Source organism: Rousettus aegyptiacus, unplaced genomic scaffold (genome assembly GCF_014176215.1).
Source record: "Rousettus aegyptiacus isolate mRouAeg1 unplaced genomic scaffold, mRouAeg1.p scaffold_m13_p_3, whole genome shotgun sequence".
Taxonomy (NCBI): Eukaryota; Metazoa; Chordata; class Mammalia; order Chiroptera; family Pteropodidae; genus Rousettus; species Rousettus aegyptiacus.
The window spans coordinates 84,146,438-84,172,756 of record NW_023416306.1 but is presented as its reverse complement, the minus strand read 5'-3'; the positions used below and the strand labels follow the sequence as shown (position 1 = coordinate 84,172,756).

The window sequence follows — 26,319 nt, the reverse complement described above, 5'->3', positions numbered from 1 at the left end:
GTTTAAAAAGTTCAGGATATTGAATACACTAAATTATTACCTAGTTTTAAGAAATCACTCAACATTACCACAGCCGCTGTACTCTATTTTCTATTTTATGAAATAAATTGTGGCAATGCCATTTGGATATGAGTAATTTTGATCTGTGGCTGTTTTGTGTCTCACCATTATGCCTTAGTTTTGTTTTTTTTTTTAAATTTCATTTGTTCTTTCATTCTGCCTTCTATGCCTTCTATTTTAAACACTATTTTACAGACTATATAAAACAGTATTTCCAAACCTTAAAATGATATTCCTTTTGTTTACTATGTGTACCAACTCCCTGTTAAGTGCTTTGATCTCCTAAGATGGTTTTTAAGTACATTTTCAGCAGCGGTTATTTTCTAAGGAATATTTTTAAAAGAGATTTATATAATGCTTGCTTATGCTAGTTCCTGGTCTAGGTTTAATAATTTCTTATCTTGAGAAGATGCACAAAACACACAACATAAATTCAGACCCTATACCCATGCATAGTGAAGATGTGGGACACTGATTTTATTTTAGACGTAACTTGTTTAGTAACTTTTTAGAAAACCTTACCTAAGGCCTAACACATATTGCTAAGGTTCTTGGCAAGGCCAAAGGAAAGAATTTTGCAATTATCCTTTCAGTGACTTAAACTCTTTGAAGTTTCTGACCACATAACAGAGGCTTAATCCCAGCTTCGCTGTATCATTCAGACCTGAAGCCATGTCTCTAATCCTATAACAATTTCTATAATGCCAGCTACCGGGCCTTGGGCCATTTTTTAAAGGTATATTTCACACAAGGTAAAATCCAACCATCTCTAGTATACAGTTTGATGGTTTAAACAAATGTTTACAACCACATAATACTCCATCAAGATACAGAACATATCATTTCAGCAATTTATTTTACCCTCTTCCAGTCAATACCACCCTCACCTCACCTAGAGGCAATCAAGTTATGATACTGTATCACTATACTGTATATTACTTTGCCTAGTCTTAAACTAAATGAAATAATACAGTATGTTTTCTTTCATGTCTGGCTTTTTTGCTCAATTTATTTTTTGTGACTCGTTCATTACAAGTATCAGTAGTTAGTTCCTTTTTATGCTGAATAATGTCACACAGTAGGAATATATCATGTCTTGCCATTCACACAAATGGAATCATAAAATTTGTGTTTTTTTGTGGCTGACTTCTTTCATTTAGCAAAATGCTTTCAAGGTTCATCCATGTTATAACAAGTGCTAATGTTTCATTCCTTTATAAGGCAGAATAACATTTCATTGTATGTACATAACACATTTTGTTTATTCGTTCACCACTTAATAGGAATTTGAGTTATTGCCACCCTTTGGCTATTATGAATAATGTTGCTAAGAACATCGTGTGTAAGTTTTTGTTTGAACGTGTTTTATATTTTTTTGAGTATCTACCTAAGAGTAGAAGTGCTAGGTAAATTCTAACTATGAGGCTGTTTTACAAAGTGGCTACATCATTTTACATTTCCAGCAGTAACATATCAAGTTTCCAAATTCAACACATCCTTACCAACATTTGTTATTACTTGTCTTTTTTATTGTAGCCATCCTATTAGATGTGAAGTGGTATCCCACCATGGTTTAAATTTGTATTTCTCTAATAACAGATGATGTCAAGCATCTTTGCATGTTTACTGACTATCTGCAAATCTTCTTTGGAAAAATGTCTTTTAAGATCCTTTTTAATTGGGTTATTAGTTTATTACTGAATTGTAAGAATTCTGTATATATTCTAGATATCAGTTATCAGATATATGATTTACAAATCCTTTCTATCATTTGTGGATTGTCATCTCACTTTCTTAATAGTGTTCTTTGAGGCACAAAAGTTTTTAATTTTGATGAAGTTAATTTATCCATTTTTACTCTGGTTGCTTATGCTTTAGGTGTCATGTTGAAGAATTACTGACTTATCCAAATTAGGAAATGTGAGTCTTCCAATTTTGTTCTTCCTATATTTCTGGATTCTTTACATATCAATTTTAGGATTAACTTGTCAATTTCTGCACACAGGCAGCTGTTATGACAATGAAGTATTGCCATCTTACCTATATTAATTTAAGCCTTCCAATGCACGAAAATAGAATCTTTCCATTTATTTAGGTATTCTTTTAAGTTTTTCAACTTAAAATGTATTACAATTCTTTAGTTAAATTTTTTTTTAAAGATTTTATACTTATTTGTGCTCTTGTAATTGGAGCACCAACTTAATTTCATTTTCAGGTTGTTCACTGCTAGCATGCTAAGTACGACTATTTTCCACATTGATTCTGTGTGCTACAACCCTGATGGCCTCATTTATTAGCTCTGTTTTTTGGTGGATTCCTAAGAGTATTCTATACACAATATGTCATCTGCGAACAAAATGGTTTCTTCCTTTTCCTATCTGAATTCTTTTATTTCTTTTTCCTGCCTAACTAATCAGCACCTCCAAGACAATGTTGAATAGAAGCAGTGAGAGCAAACGTCTTTGTCTTGTTTCTGATCTCAGGAGAAAAGTACTTACTCCACCATCAAGTTCGATGTAAAGCTTTGAGTTTAACATAGATCACCCTATTAGGCTGAAGAAGTCCCCTTCTATTCCTTCTTTGTTCAATGTTTTTAATAATGAAAAGTACGAAAATGTGTTGGCTTTTGTTAAGTGCTTTCTCTGTATCTACTGAGGTAATGGTGTGATTTCTGTCTTTTATTCTGTTAATGTGGTCTACTACATTGATTTGACTTTTGTAAGTTAAAACAACCTTGCATTCATGGGTAAATTCCATCATGTCATGGTGTATAACACATGACACTTTTTACGTATTGCTGGATTCATTATGCTAGGATTTTTGGTTTGTGGTTTTCATTTTTGTGATTTCTTGTTTGGTATCCAGGCAATACTGGCTCCACAGAATAAGAATGAAAGTATTCCCTCATATTTCATTTTTTTTTTTTTTGGATGAGTTTATAAAAAAAAAACCTGGTATGAATTCTTCTTTAAGGAGCTGATAAAATTCATCGGTGAAATCACTGTCCCTTGGCTTTGCTTTGTGGAGAGCTTTTAATACTCTCTATCTTTGAACAGTTTAATTATGACATATGTAAATCTGAATCTCTTTGAATTCGCCCTTCTGGCAGTTTGTGGAGCTTCTCAGTCTGTAGAGATTTTTGAGCTTCTTGGATTTGTATATTAATTTTCTCATCAAATATGACAAGTCTGGGCCATTATTTCCTTTTTTTTCTTTTCGTTCTTTTTCTTTTTCTTTCTTTTTTTTTTTTTTTTTTGTCACTATTTCTTAAAATAAATATCCTTGCTGCCCATTTTTCTCCTTTCCTTCTGGACTCCCTGAAGTCAGTATGCTTTATTATTGATCTCCCACAGGTCTAGAAGTTCTGTTCATTTTTCTGCATTCTTTTTGTTTGTTTCTTAGATCTGATAATCAACTGATCTGTATTCAAGTTCACCGATTCTGACTTCTGCCTATTCAAATGTGGGGCTGAATTCTAGTGAATTTTTCATGTCAGTCATTGTATTTATTCCCCACTTCAAAATTTAGATGTAAATTAACACTCTCTATTTGGTGAGACATTGTTCTCATAGTTTCCTTTAGGTCTTTAGATATGGTTGCCTTAGGTCTCTGAACTTATTTAAAATAGCTTGATGACTGTACTAAGTTCATGTCTGGCTTTCCTCAGGGACAGTTTCTATTGATTCTTTTTTCCTGTGTGAGTATGGCAACTCTGGAAATCAGATTCTCTTTTCTCCCCAGATATGTTGTTGTTCCTGTTTCTTGTAGTTGCTGCTGTTTGTTTAGGACTTCCTAAACCAATTTTGTAAAGTTTGTATTCTTTCCCGCATGTGACCATAGAAATCTCTGCTCAGTTAGCTTAGTGGTCATATATCCATCCATTGTGGATGGATATATGAATATTCCTGAAACCAATAAATCTCCCATTCTTTGTCAAAGTGTCACTGTGTATGTGTTGGGACACACCTTCAACACTCAGTAAGCAGGCAGTTTACAATTCTGCATTGTCTTTCACCTCCTGCTTACCAAGTAACTGAAGGTTATCCAGAGATGATCAATCATTATCTTCTTAGGTCTTTCCTGAGTGAATATGTCCATAGCCCTGGGCATGTACACACCCTTATGCATGGTCATCTAGATTCCCATAAACAGGTGGGAACTTTTCAAGGCCATTATGGATACTTCATTCTCTAGCTTTTCCTTTTATGCACTTTGGTCAGCTTTTGCCTCAACTATTACCTACCGCATCAGGCAGTTTTAATATTCAACAATTCCTTTTGATTGTTTTAGATATCAACCCTAGGTTAAAGACTAAGCACTGGGCAAGCACTAAGGCAGCCTTGCAAGAGGGGTCTTCCAGAGAACCACCTGATAGACTGAAAAATGAAAATTCTCTGAGGATGGGGCTTTGAAGGAATTCCAATACTCTTCTACTCCCCCTAGTGACTATCACACTGCTGATTTTCACTGTGCTTGAACCTATGGATTTCAAGGCTACAGTGTAGCTAGGGAGGGAGGGATGCCAATATTGCGAATTAATATGCTACAAAGTACACTGTCTTTACCAATATTCAGCCTTTTTTCATTGTACGAACACTTCCCAAATTACTGCAAGCCTTTGATGAATTTCCTGAGTTCTGACCTAGTTATGCCAACACTTTTTGCAAGAGTTTTTGTCACTTTTATGGAAAGAATTTTCAGAGGTCCTTACTCCATCATTTCACTGCCATTCAAAGTAAAATCCTTACTCTTTAACTACCACACTATAGTGCCTGGTACAGAAGTGACTTATAAATAATGACAAGGGTTCTGTTTGTTAACATCCACTTAACTGTCTTAAATATTGGGTTGAATTGTGGACAGAGTACTATATAGACATACCAGACCCTTGGTGATAATCCAAATCAGTTTCAGTACCAGGTCAATTCTGAAAATATGTGGTCATTGAAACCCTTCTCCCACTTGCAGAAACAAAGGGGAGCACATTAGAGTCACATAGCCCACTGAGTGGGGTGGTGAAAAGGAACAGGTTAAGTGGGAATCATTAAAGCTCTCTATCTGCAGACACTATATGAATGGTTTAGCTTCTCTACCAATAAATGAAGAAACTGAATGACACTTTGAACTCTCTTGTTCTTGCTTCTTATCCCAATGCCACAATTGAACTCATCTCTATTTAGTCTTTTTAGAATGATTAAAATTCCTCTTTGTCTATACATGGATGGTAAGTAACTCCAAAAGAAGTAAATAAAGCATTACTGCACTCACATCTACATACTGTATAATTCAGGGTCAAGTGACCATCTTCCCTGTATGTGCTCTCATCCAGGCTCTTTCTTATTCAGGAGGAATAAATCAGAACCAAGGTAGATGACACCACCGGAATATCTGTTCCTCTATATCTCACTGCTGACAAGACAAACTATTACCATTTCTCATTATACCTCCCAGCAGGGCCAACATGTGGTTTCATTCAGACTGCTTACTTATATGATGCCACTAAGAACATGTTATGGTTTCCTGATCACCAAAATATACACTCCACAATTTTAACAAATTTACTCTGTAAAAGAATAAACTGAATTAATTTTGATTTAAGGGACTTAAAATAGTATTGTGTCCTTTAATTTGGAAGTCCACAAAAAATAACAGTTAAAAGTTTTTAATTTGATCTTCTCATTTATGCTCAGTTGGTTTAATGAAGAAAAAATATGTCAGGGAATTCCTTATAAAAATCCAGAATTTTTTTAAGCACCATAAGGATATTTGTTGACAATTAGCTAAGGGTCCACTGATACTCACAAAGAAGTAATACTGCACTTCTGCGATCTACAGCTTTTTTCTTCATTAGAAGTATTATGTTTGACCCTTTATTCTCATTCAATATCTAAACTTGGTTGCCTTCTGCCTTCCGTATATTCTGCTTCTGCTTAAACTCTAAGTCTGGTTTCACTATGTTTGCATATTATTTATAGTCATTATAAATGTTATGAATCTACTACTTAATCCATTTTCAGTTATTCTAGTAGTTTTCATTTTGCAATGCGACAATTTCTAACTTTACGGTATCTTTTTATCCTAAACCTATCGGAAAATAGTAGGTGATGAGTAGTGTGGAGGGAGCAAAAATGCTTGCTTAATACAGGCACTGACACTAATATACTATAATACAAACAATTATTCCCTATAAAATATCTGCTCACTCATTGCCTAAAACTGCAAATAAACTACAGTTTTTCTTCTCTTTGATAAAGGGTAAAATTTCACAGTTCATCCAAGGGGGACTTCTAGGATGTTGGTAATATTCTTTTTCTTAACCTAGGTGGTAGTTACAGGGCTATCTTTACTTTGCGATAATAAAAGTTTTCAAAAAGAATTTATGAAATTCTTTTTAAAAGCTCTATGGGGGCCAGAAAGTAAAACTAAATAAGAAAACAAGAAGAATCCAGAAATTATCAAAGTAGAGATAATACAAGCTCAGAATATTGATCATTAATAGCATTGCATATCTCGTATAAATTATTATAAGCATATATCCAATTTCCATAAATGATATTTTAAATGCCAAAGGAACATACAATGTGAATAATCTTTACAGAAAAAGATATATTTAATAGTAAATAGAAGAAAAGTTTCTTCTCTTGGTCACATCTTAGCAGGATACTTATCAATTTCTAAATTTTCATCATTCATAATAAGAACATAGCTTAATTAAAAAATAAACTTTTCCTTAAAGCTTTTTTGCAAAGATACCTCTGAGAAATAACATTGTAAAAGCAACGCAGGTTTAAGATATTTATTTTATTAAAAAAAAAAAAAAACTATAATTCTCCCTATCCGTAAAGGACAGTTTGCACACATTAAAATCTGAAAAACAAAAATTAAATTAGTTTTTGCCTCTCATTTTAAAAATACAACCTCCCAAATAAATGTATTCATTTGCAACATATCAAACCTGAATTTAAAGTTTTACTGCTAGTGTGCATGCCAAAAAGTCATATAAGTAAGTCTGGGAGCCCTGAAAGTATAGGTGTGTCCCAGTACACTTCTACTGAAGCTTCGCTAGGCAGAAATTTATTTTAGACAACTACATATATATTAGAAAAATCCTCACTAGTCTAAGGTTAGATCTAAAGCAAACAGTGTGATTTCATCAGGTAACAAGTGCTTATGAAGATGCCCTCCCAAAGAATGTGAAATGGAGCATTTTATGATTTAACAGAGAGGTGCAGAAAAAGTAAACTGCTATAAACATTTTAAATTTCAAAGTAAAATTCAATAAACTGAGGTTCAGGGTAAGAGAAAAAAAAAGAACACTTTATAAATTTTGAAGGTGGTATTAACACTCTAAGAAAAACTGCTAATGATTGCAAATCAGTCAAGAGAAGAGATGAAACCTGATTAATTACTGAAGCCAGGTTATCGCCACTAAACTATACTATCTCCATCCTAATTTTTCTGTCTACTAATTTATACTTCTACATTAAATTATGTTTCATGTCTAGTAAAAACTATGGCATAAGAGGAAAACAAAGAAAGGTATCAATATTAAGTTCTATATAATTAAATTATATTTCACATTTTGCTTAAAAATCATGCCAATGTCTTACTGAATACTAAATACCAGGAACTTTACATGAATTATTGCCATAAGTATTTATGAATAAAAACACATATATACACACGTACCATGCATCTATTTAATTTGATCAGATAACGTTCACTACAACAAATCACATCTGAAACATGTTAGGGTATGGTAAGAAAACAGAACAGAATAAAATTACGTTTCTACTCATTAGAGAGGTAAAAAATTAAAAGATGAAGCACTGCAAAATACCAATACTACCGCTTACCAGTTTTTCTCTGAATATGTCTTTTCCCAGCTTCCCTGAACGCAACCACGGCTCTGAAAAAAGCTCGGAGAACTGCCCATCGAAAAACAGCTACAGGATCAATTCCAATCATCCCAGAGATAAATGCATTTTTGCTACTTCTCAGAAGAGCTACAATGTCAGGGCGCATATGATCTGTATTTTTTTCCCGGAAATCCTACATGAAAAAAGTAGCAGTGTTATTTTTGAAAAAATTATTAAAGCAAGAAGACAACAGGTAACATCTTTGAATGGTAGCAGTTGAATAAGAACTATAAAAGTCATTTCTGTACTAGGTAGCTAAGTGGACCAGATATCTTCTATAAAGTTCCATCCAACACTAAAACTATTAGATTCTACACTACTTTAAACTTAGAATATTACACAATTTTTTTGCAACTTATGAAACACTGGTCAGGAAGAGTCTCACATAAAATGACAAAAGAGTTGAATAAAAAAAGGAGCTAAACTTAAGGTCAGGAACAGCATTCCAAGCAAAAGGAACACCTACTACCTATTGGACAATTTAGGAGAAAAGCAGTAAGAATAGGGGCTGGAGCATTCTGGGCAAGGGTGAGTATGGTAAAAGATTAGACAAATAGGCTATGCAGACTATATAAGCCTGAGTTGTGAGTTTGGATTTTATACGAGTATAAAGGAAAGTCACTGGAAGGGAATGACATGAGCTAACTGGTGTTTTCTAAACACCAATGGTTGCTGTAAAGGGAATGAAACGTACAAAAAAATAGAAAAAGGGAGACCAGCTATTACAATATTCCAGATAACAGCTAACAGTGACTTATACTGATATGGAGAAGACTACAAAAAAGAGGTTTCGAAATAGGAAATGGGGACCGAGAGATCAGTTCTGTGCAAGTTAACTTGAGATGGTGAGGATATGATAAATAGAAAGTAATTTATTAAGAGGTCACTATGTGTGTTGGTACTCTTCTAAGCATTTTACATGTACTGTTTCATTTAAGCTCATTTCAACAATCCCTTGAAGGACATATTATTATTCCTATTTTATAGATAGGAAACTGAGTCACAGAGAGGTTAACTTGGCCCCTATCACATAAAAAGTGGAAGAACAGAGGTTCAAACACAACCACTCATAACCACTATACTAAATCTGCATACAAACATCAATTAGACAGATAGTTTTATGTGTGTACAGTCCTACAGATATTTCAGAAAATACATCTGCATATCATCAGCATATAGATTTTTTTTAAAGCTGATTAAGATTACTTAAGGACCATAAATACACAGTAAAAAACCCTGCCAAAGCGTGGGTGTGGGAGGGGATACAGCACATACGCACACAAAAAAAAATAGGTAAAAATACCCCACAGAAAGATAGGGAGGGCAAGAAGCTTATCCCCTGGAAGGTCACAGACTGTTATGGATAATCTAGGCATCTGACTATAACCACACCCAGGTGGAAGGACTAAAACTTGGTGAGTAAATTACTCCAAGTTGGTGCAGCTTTATAAAATATCTCTCCTTTAGAGTCTATGAGGGGCATGACTAATATGTCATTTACTCTCACATCTACAAGGCATTTGTACTCATCCTATTACCTTTAGGGCTTTCCCTTCCTAATTTTTCTTTGTTCACCTGAGAACAGGATAAAAGGGGAAATGAGCCAGAAGTCTTGGTCTTTGGCTTGTCCCTAAATAGCTTTTCTTTTAAAAGTATATACTATAAAAGTTAGTTAGACTAAGAATTTTCAAATATAAATCACCACTACCACTAATATCTACCAAGGGCAGACAAGATATCAGGCACTAAATTAGGCACTATATATAATTAATTCAACCCTATCAATTACTCAATTAAAGAATAAATTATAAACCACATTTCATTCACAAGTAAATGAAGAGGTACAGATAGCAAGGTGGATGTGCTTTTACTTTCAACCTATGCGATAATACGGATGAATAATCACAGACACAAGTATATATACTGTATGCTTCTATTTATCTGAAGGTTAATAATAAGTAAAACTAAAGACAAAAAAATTAAGATAGTAGTTACCTCTGAGTTGAGGAGAATGAGCTGGGAAGGGGCATAAGAAAATTTCATACACTTTAGATTTTTATGCTTTACATATCTCATTATATGATTTTATAGCTCAAGCTTTTTTGTTTTAAACTACATTAAAAATCTTAATTAAGGTATAACTGGCATAAAACATTGTATGAGGTATACAACAAGTTGATTAGATACATTTATGTGTTGCAACATGACTACCACTGTAGTAGTATTAACTAACATCTTCACCAAGTCATATAATTATCACTACTTTTTTGTGGTGAGAACATTTAAGATCTATTCTCTTAACAACTTTGAAGACTATGTCACAATCACAATGTTAACTATAATCACAAAGCTGTGTATTAAATTCTCTAGAATTTATTATCTTCTAACTGCAAGTCTGAACCCTTTGCCCAACATCTCTTCAATCTGCCCACATCCTAGCCCCTGGTAACAACCATCTTACTCTCAGCTATTCTTAATGTTTGTTCTAAAATCTGTTCCTTCCCATCTTTTTACCTGAAAAAAAACAGTACCTCAAGTTCACTCATAAGCTAATCAGAAGTCACTTCCCAGAATCCATCATTAAGATCTAATAATTACACCTCCAAAATGTATTTCATGATCGTCTAGTTCTCTTCCAGTTCCACTGCTACCCCATGATGCAGTTTACCTAACATTTCACCTTCACTATTTTAAAAAGTTACCTAATTTTGATCTCTTAGCTTCCATTCCCATCCTCTACTATTCCTTCTTCTCAAAGTAATCAAAGCAATATTTTAAAAACACAAATTACATCCTCAGCTTTAAAATCATTTCAAAGCTTTCCATAATAATTTCAACAAAACCAAGTTTCTTTAACTTGCTCTAGAAGCTCTGAGGAAATAACGTGCTGTCCACTCTCCAAATTAATTTTATGCCACTAAGTCCATTATTCACTATAATCTAATTCACATTGGCCTGTTTTCAATTATTTTAGTATATTAAGTCCTTTCCCATGTCATGGCCTAAAATATTCATCATTTACTTCATTTACTTCAGGTCATTTGTCAAAATTTGAATTTCCCAGAAAGGTGTTCATGGATCTACAAATTCAAAATCCAGTATTTCATTAGTTTCTCCAATAGAACCCATTCATTTATTTATAGCACATAGCCCCATTTATCTATGCTATACACTAATACACATATACATGCACATGTATGTATACATGTATATGTATATGTACACAAATGTCTATATAGAGCAAGGAACATATCTATTTTATCACTGGGACATTCCAAACACCAAGCACAGGTTCTGACACATGCTCTGTATTTAATAAACACTTCCTGAATAAGTGAATGAATGAATGAATAAGTGAGTGATCTTAATTTTGATTCTCACCAGAAGACCCAGGAGAAAACATAATGTTCTACTAGTCTCCATATTATCGCTGGGAAAGTGCCTGGAAAATTGTCTTACATGGCTTAAACATCAAGCGGTTGAAAGGTAACAGTTCACCAATTACAAACAAGAAATAGACTAAATTATGAAGATTCCCTTCTGTGGTAGTTAAAAGTGTTTTAATATATTCATTGTAAGCTTACAAACACCTAATAGTGCATCAAGACATGAAGCTTCTGTCAGGCCTCACAGTTGCAGAGAAGAGAAAAATTCAACAAACTACCTAAATGAACTAGTGGATTTAAAGACATACGAATGTGATCCTTTCAGACCTAAAAAACATACTGGAATGTAGGAGGAAATCAACAGAAACATCACCTAAGACAGTAATATATATACATTATAAGGTAGAATCTGAATTTTAGTGGTATCCTTATAAAATGTCTCCAACTGTTACTGATCAAGAGCCTCAACAAACTACAAGGAGAGTAGCATGACAAGGATGGTGGTATAGTTAAGAACATACCTCTATCCTAAAGGCATATTCAATGAAAAATTTACTGACCTTCACCCCATATTTTACTTTCCCAGCATAATGCTTTATGATGAAAGCAGGCTCCATCACAGCTGGAAATTCAATATAGGAATTCTCTTCATGCTGATGCTTAAATTTGTCTAACAATGTTTGATTTGTAGCCTGTGGAAAGCTGAATTAAAACAAAAACAAAAACACTAAAGAAAGATGTAGAAGTTAATAGTCTTTTTTTAAAAAACACATTATAATTACATTGCCATCTAATACACTTAGCAAATTTCAGAACTTTCACATATTATATTATCCGATTCTCCTAACAAGCTAAAAAGTTAATAGAACAATCGGTGTTCCTATTTTATAGATGAGGGATCAAAAGTTATGATTTGCATAAACTCACACTTTGAAAGTAAAACTGAGACATTAACTAAGGTCTTTAGGTATTTAGCTTAGGTTGCATTGTGCTACACTACTATAAAATCCACAGGATAATTAAAACCAAATAATACATTGTTTAGGGCCAAGAACTTCCAAAAGGGGAATGATCTCTCAATTTGGATAGGTCTTTTAAATCCATTTTTTGTTTTCCTGTTTCTTCATGTAAAAATTAAATAGTAATTATCTCACCCATACCAGTGACTACATATTTTTATATTACATCTATTATTATTTCAAATACATATCAATAGGACTGTACTCACTGATCAGCATTTCATATCCAGGAATCACTCAAACAATATTTATTACAAAGTAATTACATATCAGAAAATATAGAAACATAATAGTTCAGAAGAGAAAAAAATTACTAGTCATTGGGAATAATGGAAAGGTTCACACAGGATATAGGAGGCAATTATGAGCTAGATGTTAAAGGTTGGATAGGAGTTTCAAACAGGAAATAACACTGACAGAGAAAGGAGAAAGAAAGTATTTTTCAAAGAATATTTTCATCTAACGGTAGCTGAAATGAGATATATTGTTACATAACTTTGTAAAGATGCTAAATACGAGATCTAATGTGAAAAATGATTTCAAAATTATAACAAAAATGGTTAATTATATAGGATGTATTGGAATCAAGAAGGAAAATAGCTTTTAGTATCAGATAGTCATAGTCATAGTTTAGGTTACCAGTTCCATCTATGACCTTGGGCTAGGTAATCTTCTTTAAGAATTGGTCTCCTAATCCATAAAATGAGTACAATGAGGTATCACAGTGCTAGGAGAATTAAGTAACACTGGTAAAAACATGTAACAATAGCTGGCATCCTCTAGGAAATTAACATTACCTACTTTTTTATGATGCCAACGCTGCCATTTTCCTAGGCCTGCCTTTGCATTCAAATACTATCCCTTCCTCAAAATATCTCCAGCATCTATCTATATCTAGTTCTTCCTTTCCACTTCAGAACTCTATAACTTCATTCTAGAATGGATTACACTCGCAACTTCAGAGAGTACAGCAACAACCTCAGTAACAGTTTTAGTGATTCTAATCTTGTTTCAAGTTACCAAATCAAGACTCAAAATGAATTTTCCTATAATAATGCTTTCACCATTATGTGCCTCACCTACTCAGGAAAATTTATGGATCACCAAAGCACAAAAACAGAATCCTTAGATTACTATTTCTATGCATACAGGAAGTACTTCTGGAGTTTTCAAAATGTCAAAGGCTGGACTCCACCTCCTGTGATTCTACAGAATTGAAGCTAAGTGACGACACATCCTACTATTTACAAGTTCCTCAGGCAATTGTTAAGAGCAGGCAAGACACACAAAATGCTGTTCTGAATGAATGCTCTGATCTTAACTTCAGTTTCTTAGGTGCAGATTCTGTTTCAAGAAGTCTGGGGTAAAAGTCTGAGATTCTGTGTTTCTAACAAGCTTCAAGGTACTGCCAGGGCTGCTGTCAGTAGATCGCACTTTGAGTACTATAGGAAAGGCTGAGGACACTCCTAACATCCTAATTATACCTAACTTTGCTTATACTATTCCTCCTTTTTAAATTCCACACTGCATCCTTTATAACCTAGCTTAAATAACTTGCCCAAGGTCAAACAGCCTATAGATACAGAGACAAGATTAAACAAGACTTCTGACTTCAAACCCATGCAGCTAAAGTACTACAATAACACACTGAATGAAGGAACACAGTTGAGGATTTATTTCATGTTACATATTCCCTATATGACAAAATATTTTTAGAGAAAAAAATTCAGTCTAAATGATTTCCCAAATAGCTCTTCTTAAATGTGACTAATTTATTTCCAACCCTACTTTAAAGGTAGATGGCAGAGGGAAAATATTTCATGTTTTGCATCTTCTAGGATATTAATGTAGGAAAGAGGCAAGAAAATTAAAATGTTAATCAAGCCACAATCAGAGACTGCAATATGCTGATCAGCCCTGCAGCCAGGCCAGGAGGACACCTTCAGAACAAAGGAAGAGTTCTGCTGGATTACTAACAATCCATTCTCCACACCTGTGAAGGGGAAGCAGGTACCAAGAGTAATTCCCTATAGCTAAACCATGGGGAACCTATGGATTAAAGGCTGGGAACTTCCAGCAGGACTTTCACTCTCTATATTCTTCTTTCCTTTGTTACATACCCTTCCCCTTCTTCATTGTATGTCCATATCAAAGGAAGTGGGTTAACGGAAGTCTTTTAAACAATAATTCACAGGAACTAAAGAATGATATATAAAGTGAATTCCCTGAACACTCACACCTCCCCTCCTCCCATCACATCTTTCCAAGCCTCTCTTGTCCCTCTCACTCTCTGTCTCTGAGCGGAGACCACAGTCTCTGCAGTGTTACCCTCTTTTCTAATAAACTTTCCTTTGACTCTAACTTTGGCATGTGTGTTGAATTCTTTCTTCACTCTCTGCCAAAGGACCCTCCTCTTGGTACAGGTCTCCCCATCCCTTGGGGAAATTTGCCATCCTGCATCAATGTTAAAGCATAGAGACAAAGGTGGTCCATTTATAAGAGAAGCAATAACAACAGAACGAACTCATAAAGTGAGGATTGTTAAAAATGTTTATGGAGGCATAAATATAGAAGTATAATTAAAGGGATGATTATCAAGGTTATTCAGTCCAGTCTCCTACCTACAATAATACCCTGACAGATGATGAAAATTATTACTTTAATGGGAAATTTTATTACTTTATGAAGCAGTTGCTAATCAGCTATAATAATTTGAAAGTTCTTCCTTATACTGAGTCAAAATCTATCTGCCTGTAACTTCTGGCCAGGTACCTTAACCCCACAAGCTTCTGTGAGTAATAGCAAAGAGGCGACATCGTCTTCATTGGGCAATATGTATACAGATATGACGTAGCAACTGTCCAGGGAAACACAGTCTTTGTATAATAAGGTGTGCACTCAATGAAATCTTGCTTAAAGAATGACAGGCCAGACAAGATCTCTTTGTTCTACATGTTTGTTCTATCTCAATGGCTGTTCACAATCACCTTAAGATATATAGCAGATATATTATCATTTGTCATCATCAATTCCTTTTTGCATGCCAGAAGACTGAGGACCAAGGATATTAAGAGATTTGCTAAAGATAGTTAATAGAGATGGGATACAATCCTGAAATCCTAACTACTGGGGCAAGCTGACCCTGTCAGACCATTTCCTGCTCAAACAAGTTAGTTCCTAAATGCACACCCCCACCCTTCCCAAGACTCTCCAGCTGACTTGGCAGTCAGAAAACCCGCTTAAACAGATTAAACCGGTTTCCTTACAATTTGGCAGCCAATCACTGTTCTCCTTATGTTCTCCTTCCTTATATGGAATATCTATAGCTGTGTAGGAATGAATAAGTACAAGACTGTATAATACTGCCCACCATGTTACAATCAGGGCTCAGTCTTTGGATAAGAATCCGCTGAGCCAGTGCCCGCATCAATAAACGCTGCTTTCTGCTTAAAGCCTCATTGTCCCATCTGTTCGTGAATCCCGCAACACTACAACCAAAATATTATTGGGAAGCGGTATTAAAGCACAAGCCAATTGAGTCAGAAATACCTGGAGGGTATGAATCTTAAGTCCATCATTTACTACCTACATGACTTGTTTCTCCAACTGCTTAAACTTTTTTGTTCTTTTTGTTACCATAAAAAACCTCAAACAAAAAGAACTACTTATCATTTCAATATCGACCACAATGGTTCTCAACACTTGAATATCAAAACTACCTATAAAGTTTTCCAAAATAAAATACACTAGAGGCATGCCAGCAGAGTGAAGAGACACTAACTTTACAATTTAAGATAATGTGTGTTTCAGAGCACACAGGTAAAAACAAGAAACTTATACACAACTTAGGCTATAAAATTAAAATTTGTGTTATCTTCATTTTAATTCAATTAGATCAATGTAAATAGACAATAACAGAGTGGGTAGATATAACTGTTAGCAGTCTCCAATATATTTTGCACTCTCCCATATGTATAACGCTACATTTCTATATAGTAATTCTGTGTGCTTATGGCATTTAAGAGGGTGACATATAACTTACCATAGAAACCAGGATAATCTTAGAATAAAAGTGGGCATCTTTAACATTTAAAATGAATAGTGATAAATGCTAGACTGTCTCATACAAACATGATATATGAACATTCTATTTAAAATAGTAAATCTCCAGTATTTTATATTCTAATTTAATGGGTATAACATTAAGCTAGGAGTCGGGTGATCTAATCCAGTTTCTAAATATTTTACTAAAGAGTCATAGAAAACCTACATACTCTCCATCACTTCAGTTTCTCCAATTCTAGATTTGCCATCTCTTAGGATAATTTAACTATAAATAATACTTTATAAAGCACTGAGAACACTCTGGAGGATGCTATATGAAGCTTTATTTCTGAAGCTTATAGATAAGTATGGTATACTAAACAGTGTTAACAAGGAATAGTAAATACTTGGCATATGTTGCCATTTACCACCTGCACATCCGTGGCAGAATCACTAATCTATTATGATATCCTTTTCTGCTAAACATGAAAACAGCAAACACATCTCATATATAAAACTCAATTCAAGAAGACAGGAACACACAACAAAATTAATTAATGTGAACAAACTGAACGTCAAAGTAACTTGAAAAAACCTGAAAAAACTTTTTAAAAAATTAGCTCAATAGTGAAGTCCATCCAATTTTCCTAGAAACACACAAACACACGGAAAAATGCATGCAAGGGAAACTCTGGCTCTTTATTTGATAATGTAAGAAGAAAGCTTAGAACTTAAGAGACAGGAAAGGTCCAAATAGCCATAAACAAAATTGAAAAGAATCATACTCACTTGCTTTCTTCATCTAAAAGATGGAGCAGTCCTGTTGGCTTTTTGCTAATAAGATTTATGCAACAAGTATTATCAATATAATCTATATTGTGCCAGGTGATACCTTCAGTTCTATATTCCTCCTAGGAAATAACAAATAACAATTTATTCATCAAAGACTGAAAAATTTTTACCAAGCTTAAAAGAATAGGCTCAATCTTTCTCTTTGAAATCACTAGTCTACACAATGGAAGAATGTTTAATTTCAGTTGTAGAAAATCTTGATCTGTGCATGTCTGTTTTCTTTAAAAAGTACATGGAACCAAACTTTTGGTGAGAATCCTATTTGTGATACCACTCAGATAAAAATTTAGGACTGGATTTGTTCTAGCCACATTATCTGATAACTGCGCTAAGGAAAAATATAAAATGAAGAAGTCTAATTTCTCCCACATGACTCTAATTCATCAAAAAATACCAAGTATTTATTGCATCATCAATAATAAATTTAATAAAACGATGTCCAGGGAAAGTGGAAAACCATCACCTCCGGTTATCACTGATACTAATCAGATGTAATTCATACACAATTTAAGCGAAATAAAAGTCTTAGAATTTTTTTTTAAGGTTTCAAATTCCAGGATTCAAACACAAAGCTCAGGCCTTGAGCAACTATTCAGAAGCCTCTTAATGAAGCTGCCATTATTCTTTATTATTTCTCTGTACTGGGAAACATTCTTTTATTCATCCCTGTGATGTTTTTACTTTGACTGTTTTTCACAAAAAAAATGCCCATGAGAATCTAAAGATGTTTCTACACTACAGTAATATTTAAGGCACCAAGTAAATATCCTGTTCACCTGATAGTTTAAGTATTCACTAGTAACACTTGCACACTACTCTGCAAATATGGTAGTTTTGCAAAACAGTAATTTTGTAATTTTATCATTTTTTCTGTATTATCATCATCCTGAAAAGAAAATCAACCCTAATATAAACTACAGTTATTTTAATTGGGAAAGGTAAATGCTTATTCCTTTCAATTAAGAATTTCACAAGTAAGTAATTGCTATATAAAGTTCAACTTGAAGTGGTGCTAAGTTCTTTTTTTACCTGTTTCTTTTTCTTCATTGCATGGGTAACAAGTGTACTAGATATTACAAGCATACGGATTTTTATAGACATTACAAGCACTCCAAAATCCTTCTTTATCCCCACTTCCCAGTGACAGTTCAGACGCTAATGCCCGAAGTTAACTATTATCCTAATTTTTGATACCATTGACAAGATTCACCTATTAAAAAAGTTATTAAATAGAATCACACAGCACATATTGTTTTTGTCTGGCCTTTCTTTAAACTCGACGTTACATTTCAGAAACATGTTCAAGTTGTAGGGTTCATTAACTGCTGTAGGGCAGAGGATGCGGAACACCACATTTGCTCATTTATGCATTATCTATGGCTGTCTTCTCAATATAACAGCAGAGTGGAGACCATCTGGCCCAAAAAACCCAAGACTTATTTAGCTGGTCCTTTAAAGAAAAAGTATGCCAAAATCTTCTAGAGTATTAGTTATCAAACTTTAATGTTCAACAGAATCAATCACACGGAGGGCTTGTTAAAACACAGACTTCTGGCCCCACGCCCAGAATTTCTGAATAACCAAGTATAGGGTGAGGTCTAATAACTATTTCTAACAAGCTCCTCAGTGATGCTGATGCTATCAGTTGGAGTACGGGAAGAAGAAAACTTTGAGTATCAATACCGTAGTTACATACAATTTATTCACCCTTGTACTACTGATACATATTACAGTTTTCCTCAATTTTTGGTCACTAAAAATGATACCATTATGAACATTTCTGTATAAAACTTCTGGTGTGCACTTATATACATTTTGAGAGTGAAAACACAGGCTTATAAATTACATATGTATAACCTGAGCAGATACTGCCAAATAACTTTCTAAAGTGGTTTTACCAATTTATGCACCCACCACCAGAGTATGGGACTTTCCTATGCGCAATTTCTCTCTAACACTTGTATTATTTTAGTCTTTTTCATTTTAGTCATTCCGGTGTATGCCTAGGGATATATCACTGTGGTTTTAATTTGAATTTACCTGATGACTAATAAGTAAAAAATCTTTTCTATGTTCACTGCTATTTGGATATCGTCACAAGCCTTATACTCTTCTCAATCTGAGGAGGAAAACGTTCAGTCTGCTTCAATTAACTATGATATTATCAATAAGTTTTTTGCAAATACCTTTTATCGGGAAGTTCCCTTCTATACCTAGTTTGCTAAGGTTTTTTTTTTTTAACATGAATAGATATGTAACTTTATCAAATGCTTTTTATACTTCTACTGAGAGCGCCATAAGGTTGTTTTCCTTTTTTCTTTTAATAACTGATGATTAGATATTAAAAGACACCAGGAAAGAACTCCACTTGGTTCTGACGTATATCTTGCTGAATTTGGTTTGCTAATATCTGCTTAAAATTTCTGAATCTGAGTGAAGTAGACTTTAATTTCCATTTCTAATATCCTTGACAGCTTTGAGTATCAATATTATCCTGGCTCCCTAACATGCGTTGAGAATTGTCCCTTTTTTCCTATTTCACATAAGAATTTATGTCAAACTGATACTGTTTCTTCTTTCAATGTTCGTAGAATTTGCCAGTGGAGCCACCCTGGTTTACAATGTTCTTTATGGAAAGATTTTTAATTATATATTCAATTCTTTAATAGTTACAGATTCATATATTCTATTTCTTATATGTCAGTTTTGGAAAGTTTTTTGTCATATTATTTGATAAATCTACTTATAAAGTCATTTTAACAATTGGGGTCTCAGCCTAAAAGCCCATGAAGATTGATTGCCAGGGTGTGGCCCCTTGCTCTTGAATTTGGGAAAAATCCTGTTCAGCTTCACAGATTCTCAAACTTGACTACTGCAGAGAATTAGCATCCCTCTAATAGAATAGAAAAGTGTCTCTATGAACAAAGCAGTCCCCAAACGCTGAGCTCATCTCCCTGGGTTTTCTTCTTACATATCTATGCCCTATAAAACTTTACTTATTTGAAGGTACTCCAACACCTTCAAATATGTTTTGTTCAGTTTTTTCAAGTGTTCTTCAAGGCCAGTTTGGTCAAAATTTCCTAGTCTGACATCCCCATAAGTGGGACAGACAAAAGAAAAACTCAATACATTATGAACTCCTCAAATAAGATCCCTGCACTCTAAATTTTCTCTCTTCAGTGCCTAAAAGCACCTGAAACACAATTATTCATTTTACTTATAACCTAATGACCTGAAGGATAATTCTGAGCAAGTAAAGGAAATAATAAGACAGCAGTATTACAAATGACAACAGGAAATATATTTTCAAATCACAGAAACATTTTATCTGTCCCTTACTCCACATTATCGCTATTAAAACCTTGATTCAGGATTCAGAATCACTCACCCACACTACTTCTACTGGCTCATAGACATTATCCTTCCCTCCATTTCACCTCTCATCAGTCCATCTTCCACAGTTCCAATTCAAATCCTCTGTTAAATATATTTCAAATGCCTCCTCCTCCTCTAAAAGAAAATTTCTAATCTCTGCATAAGATAGAAGACCCACAACTATCTGACCCTATGCTATTTCATCAAACTTATCTTTCTTTCTGCCTGCATCCTTATGTCCTATATTTTAACTATAGTAAACTATTTTCAGTTCATTACAGTGCTGTGCCATTTTATGCCTTATAGTTTTAAGAATATTGTTACTTTTTTTAAAATACCTTTTCCCCATTGACAATTGGTGAGTTCAATCTTCCATTCAAAACTATATTCCAGAATCACCCCCTGGGAAATCTTTGCAGCCTTTCGGAAAGTTCTAATCAACATCGTCCTTTACATCACTACTTTACCTTATATCTGATTATAGCACCCATCATCCTGTGTGGCATTTATTGCATCCTATGTGCCTATGTACTACTTTTGGACAAAATTTAGAGGCAAACTTCAGTAATCAAGGTTTTCAAGATGTTTCCTCCCAAAGAAACTTTGATACCTTTCTATATCTTCTTCAAAAGGTTTTATCTACTTACCTGATTTTGTATTCAACTGAACTTAACAAATAGTCACTGGGTACCCATCTCATATTAGGCAACACTGATATACAAGTAAATAAAACACTTAATACTTAAAATGCCTTAAATCTATTATTCTCAGCAGATTCATTTGATTTAGAAAACAATGAGGGAGAGAAAGGAAAAATAAAATAGATGGTATGACAAAGAGTGTAAAGTTTTTAACTTTCCAGAAATTACAGAAAAGAATACTGAGACTTGAAAGAAAAAAAGATATGCCTTAGAGTCTAAGAGTCTAATTACACCAGATTGTCCCCAAATTATGATATTCAGCACAGCAAATCAATGAGAATCACTTCCCCCCCCCCATAGTTTTGAACACACTGTCCATAAACTATAAGGTTTTACTTGTATAGACGTTTTTAGGTAAAGCATTTCTTGTGGCTCCTTCATGTCTAATATAGACTTCTACAAAAGTTACGAATAATTTCAATTCACAATAACAGAATACATTTCTTCTTCAAAAGCAGTTTAACCAGTCTTCTATTTAATGATCCACAAAGAAAGCGATGTTTTGCTTTGTAAAATACAGAAAAGAGTCAACAAAATGTATTTTCCTGCCCCTGTAACACATATACCTATTTGCAAGAGATAAAAATACTAATTAGGCATGATCTAGTTAAAAGCACACTGGACTATATTAGGAGGCCAATCCCAGCTCAGCTTTTGGTTAAAAGCAAGAATTATGGAACCAGAGTGTTAAGATCTGAATACTGGCTTTAGGTATCATCTGTAAAACTAGAATAAAAATAATAGTACCTGTCTAATAAATAGTAGGTACTACATAATGTTAGCTAATTAATAAATGATACTATCTTTAAACAGCTCTGTCCAAGAGTCTAGCTAAAAGGTTATGTGTTAAAAACTTTAAGCATTCATCAAGATGGCCAGATACAATGCTGCTTGTTCTACTGTAAATCAATCCTTACAACCCCTTAGGAAAAATAGAGGTTAGGTACTTCAAGCTAGGACAGAGGGCAACAAGCCCCAATGATAGGAAAGATCTTTTTTTTCCTGTTTTGTAGACCTCTCGTGGTCTTCACTTCTTCATCATTTCCCTTGAATCGAATGTGAATCCTGCTTCTGCTTATGTCCTCATCCACAAACTAAAATACTAGGCTACGATCTCAACTTGTTACTGACTTCAAACTTGGCTTGGAGAAAGCCCTCATATTTTCTTGGGCCTGCATTTAACCTAAGAATTCTCAAGGAAACTAATGGCTCACTCTTCCTACACTAAAATAATTTGAGCCTCTCCCAAGAAATATCTAGTTATTTTGGTCTCTCCACGCTATCCTGTTTCATGGTATACATACTCTGAATTGATCTGAGATTTTATTAATAAGCTCCTCTATCCCATTCTGGAACTAAGAAACCAAAGCAATCAAATAGGCACACTTAGCATTATACACAGTGACCAAGCCCATATTAGCAATTAAAAATCAACAACACTAACAGAAACCCAAAACAATCCATCCATTTTCCATTTTAAGGTTCACTCAAACAAGCACATATTATTGAATCTACTTGGGACCTAATAAAAAAAAAGATAAAAACCTATCAAACATAGTTCAAAACTCTGATATGTCATTTGCACATTCTAATATGAAGACTACAATATCTACACGGAAATACAAGACTTAAAATGTTTATCATGACCATAACTCAAAAATTTGTCAAAAATTTATGTTTATTTAAAAACGAAAAAGAAAGAAAAAGGTATAATTGATAGATTCTATTAAACCTTAAATATCCAAAAAAATTCATGTGTATTTGTATGGAAAGGTGGGGGGTGGTGAAGGAGTAGCAGAGGAAAAACATGCATGCATTCAGGTACTCACTTGCTCCAATTTAAAGATATGCTGATTAAAGTAGTGTTGTAAACGTTCATTAGCGAAATTAATACAGAACTGTTCAAAGCTGTTATTTTCATAATCTTCAAACCCAAAAATATCAAGAACACCAATGGACAAAGTCTGTAAAATAGAAAAAAGTGTATGGTTAAATATTATGCTCAATTTTATTTCATGAATAATATCCACAATATAAGAAATAAAATGCTCAAAATGCTACAGCAGTGGAGAGGAAGTTTTGGGGGACCAATGTTGAACCAAAATATACCACAAATAAAAAGCATTTTAGTTCTCTTTATCTTCATCTTTTACTTTTTATCCTAATTATTTTTTAAAATCCAAAAGTTTAACACATATAATACATTGATTACAGAAATGTATAAAGCAGGGTTAGTGACCTGTTATCTCAATCTTAGAAATTCTTAAACTCCAAGAGACAAGGAATGTAAATAACAGGCCATGGGAAGGTCAAAAGGTTACTTAAGTAAAACTAGGTTACTCCTGCCTATGCCTTATACCAAGAAGACCATGTAATTTTTCCTACTTTGACTTCTATATCCCAATAGAATTATGCTTTAAGAAACAAACTAATGAATGTGTTTAATTGGCCTTCTACTAAGTAGGAATAAAGTTGGATATCAGAATATGTGGTTTATTATAGAAGTTAAATTTTTAAAACTTTTATCAAAAAGTTGTACAAAATTTGTAATGTTAAATAGTTCTAAAAGGATTATAACAAAAAAACAACAATCCCTTCTTCATCCTCGATTTCTGCTCCCTAAAATCACTGATACCTAAATCTTTTAGCTGTTTGGTAAGGAATAGTATAGTATTAATATAGTATTAGTATTTAGTATAGTATAGTATTTAAATGCTTATTCTTCTATTTCTTGAAATTTTACTTCTAGAAATTATGTTCTAACTTCTTACAATGGTTGATACCACGTTCTAATACATCCAAACCAACATTCTTCTCACCATCCCACTTCATTAGTGAAATACAGTTGTATGACAATTTTGGTTAACAATTTTTCTGAAAACAATTTTTCTCCACTGGTGCTAAAAGAGATACTGGGAAAACTGATATAATGAATGATAGATAATACTAAGATTTTATTAAAGTCTCTATTAAGAGTATTTTGTTTAAATCTGCTGACTAAATTCTAAGTCCTTATGAAAAACAGTGAAAATAATGACCTTCAAAAATAAGTTAATTTGGTAAATTAGATTACAATTAAAAATTAATATTCTAATTGTGGACTACACAAAGCATGAAAAGTTCCTGTAAGAGCAATTTTATATTTAAGATAATTAAGTAATAAAGATGACATTTCTAATCAGCCTGAAAAGGTAGACTACTCTATAAAAGTTATTGTGAAATAAAAATGAATTTGAAATGATTAAACTTAAAGATCTAAAATCTGCCATATTAAAAATAAATTACAATTGGAAAAAAGGCCTAAACACAAAAAGTTATATTCTAAAAGTATAAAAATAAATATTTTATAATCTTGGGCTAGAAGAGGGCTTTCTATGTAAGAAAAATTAATAAGTAAAACTCAGGACAATAAAGGAAAAGAATGACAGAATTAAGTACACAAAAATTTAAAACATATAAGCTCCAAAACAAAACATACACAAATCTTTTAAGCCAAGAGAAAATATTTGCAATATATATCAAACTATGTCTCCACCATGTCTATGACTCCTAAAAAGGAATAGGGAAAAGACAAAATGAACAACATAAAAAAAGAGCAAAAATATATAAAGAAATAGAGAAAAGATGAGAAGATACTCAACTGAAATCTATCACTGAAAACTGATAGTCCTTATCAGATTAGTAGGTGAAAATACTGCTATATCCAATGTGAATAAAGGGGTAGGAAAAGAGGCACTTTCATATACTGCTAGTGGAAGTGTAGTCATTTTATGAAAAGCAATTTAGCAGGAGCTACCAAAAATTTTAAACATATATATCCTTAAATCCAGCAATTTGTTTTAAGAATTTTGTCCTAGAGAAATGTGTAGAGAATATTTGTTACGTGCTAATTTATAACAATAAAACAAACATAATACATTTTAATGAGAGAATTTATGGTATACATTCATACTATACAGTATTACAAAGTTGCTAAAAATAATGAGGTCTAGATATATTTCAAGACACACTAGCTAAAATAAAATACAAGTTATAGAAACAATACAGACAGTGTAGAGGAAAAAAGGTGTTCTATGGAAAATAACCTCAGAGGGTGATCCTGATTCTAAATTCCTAACTGGGCAGGTCATGGTGGGCAGTCATGCCCAGGTATGTAACGTCTTTAGCAAAAGGTGTAAGCCAGCCCCGACCTTGTTTTTGTGGGTCTAGGTTACAATACCTTTGAAATACCAGAAGTAATACCCCTAAAGGGGATACTAACCCTCAAAAGAGCAAATAATCTTGTTAACTATCCAGGAATCCCATTCCTGGTTGCTTTCTTCCATCTTCCAGTAATCTTCCTTAGTTCCTTCCTTAATTTCAAATGCATAAAAGAAACTGCAAAACTTATTCTCCAGAGCATTTGAGATCTTGCTCCCCAGAATATGTTGTTGGTTCGGCTCAAATTAACTCTTATAAAAATTATCTACTAGTTTGGATGTTTCTTACCTTGACAATACTATGATTACATTTTTAAGTTAAAAGCAACTCTGTATATGTACATATATAGGAATCCAAGTATATAAGAAAAAAAGCCCAAAAAGACACATAGAATACAGTTCCTCTGAATAAAGTAGTAAAAAGAGAAATAAGGAAGGAAATAGCAGAGAATACAGATACAAGATGATCCTTACTCAGGACTTTTATATAATTCTGTCTCTCCAAATTTCATGTGAAACTATATTACTGAAAGAGTTTTCTGAGAAAAACATATAATCAATGTATGTCTACCTTGGTATTTTGTTCCAAATCTTTACTATTGAGAAGTGCATGATTAATCCGAAAAACTATCCAATCAAATAGGGCACTATATAAAGACTTAGCCATGGAGTTCCTCACTGTCACAGCCTGGAAAAAAAAAAAAAAAAAAGGTTAGGAGTACATGTGAAATTGAAAATAATCTAAGATACTGTAACAAAGTATG

The 26,319-nt window shown here is 33.4% G+C and overlaps 1 protein-coding gene across 10 annotated transcripts in view; it reads right to left on the bottom strand.

The window, feature by feature from the left end:
• MYO9A (myosin IXA) overlaps positions 1–26,319 on the bottom strand; it is a 224,161-nt gene that overhangs the window by 119,531 nt on the left and 78,311 nt on the right. For all 10 annotated transcript variants that reach the window (XM_036217683.1, XM_036217679.1, XM_036217682.1 and 7 more), the window contains exons 10-14: positions 26,127–26,243; positions 23,186–23,320; positions 17,218–17,339; positions 11,926–12,067; positions 7,917–8,112 (exon numbers count right to left, since the gene is read on the bottom strand). In XM_036217683.1, the coding sequence (XP_036073576.1) occupies positions 7,917–8,112; positions 11,926–12,067; positions 17,218–17,339; positions 23,186–23,320; positions 26,127–26,243 (712 nt within the window). The remainder of the gene's footprint in view (positions 1–7,916; positions 8,113–11,925; positions 12,068–17,217; positions 17,340–23,185; positions 23,321–26,126; positions 26,244–26,319) is intronic.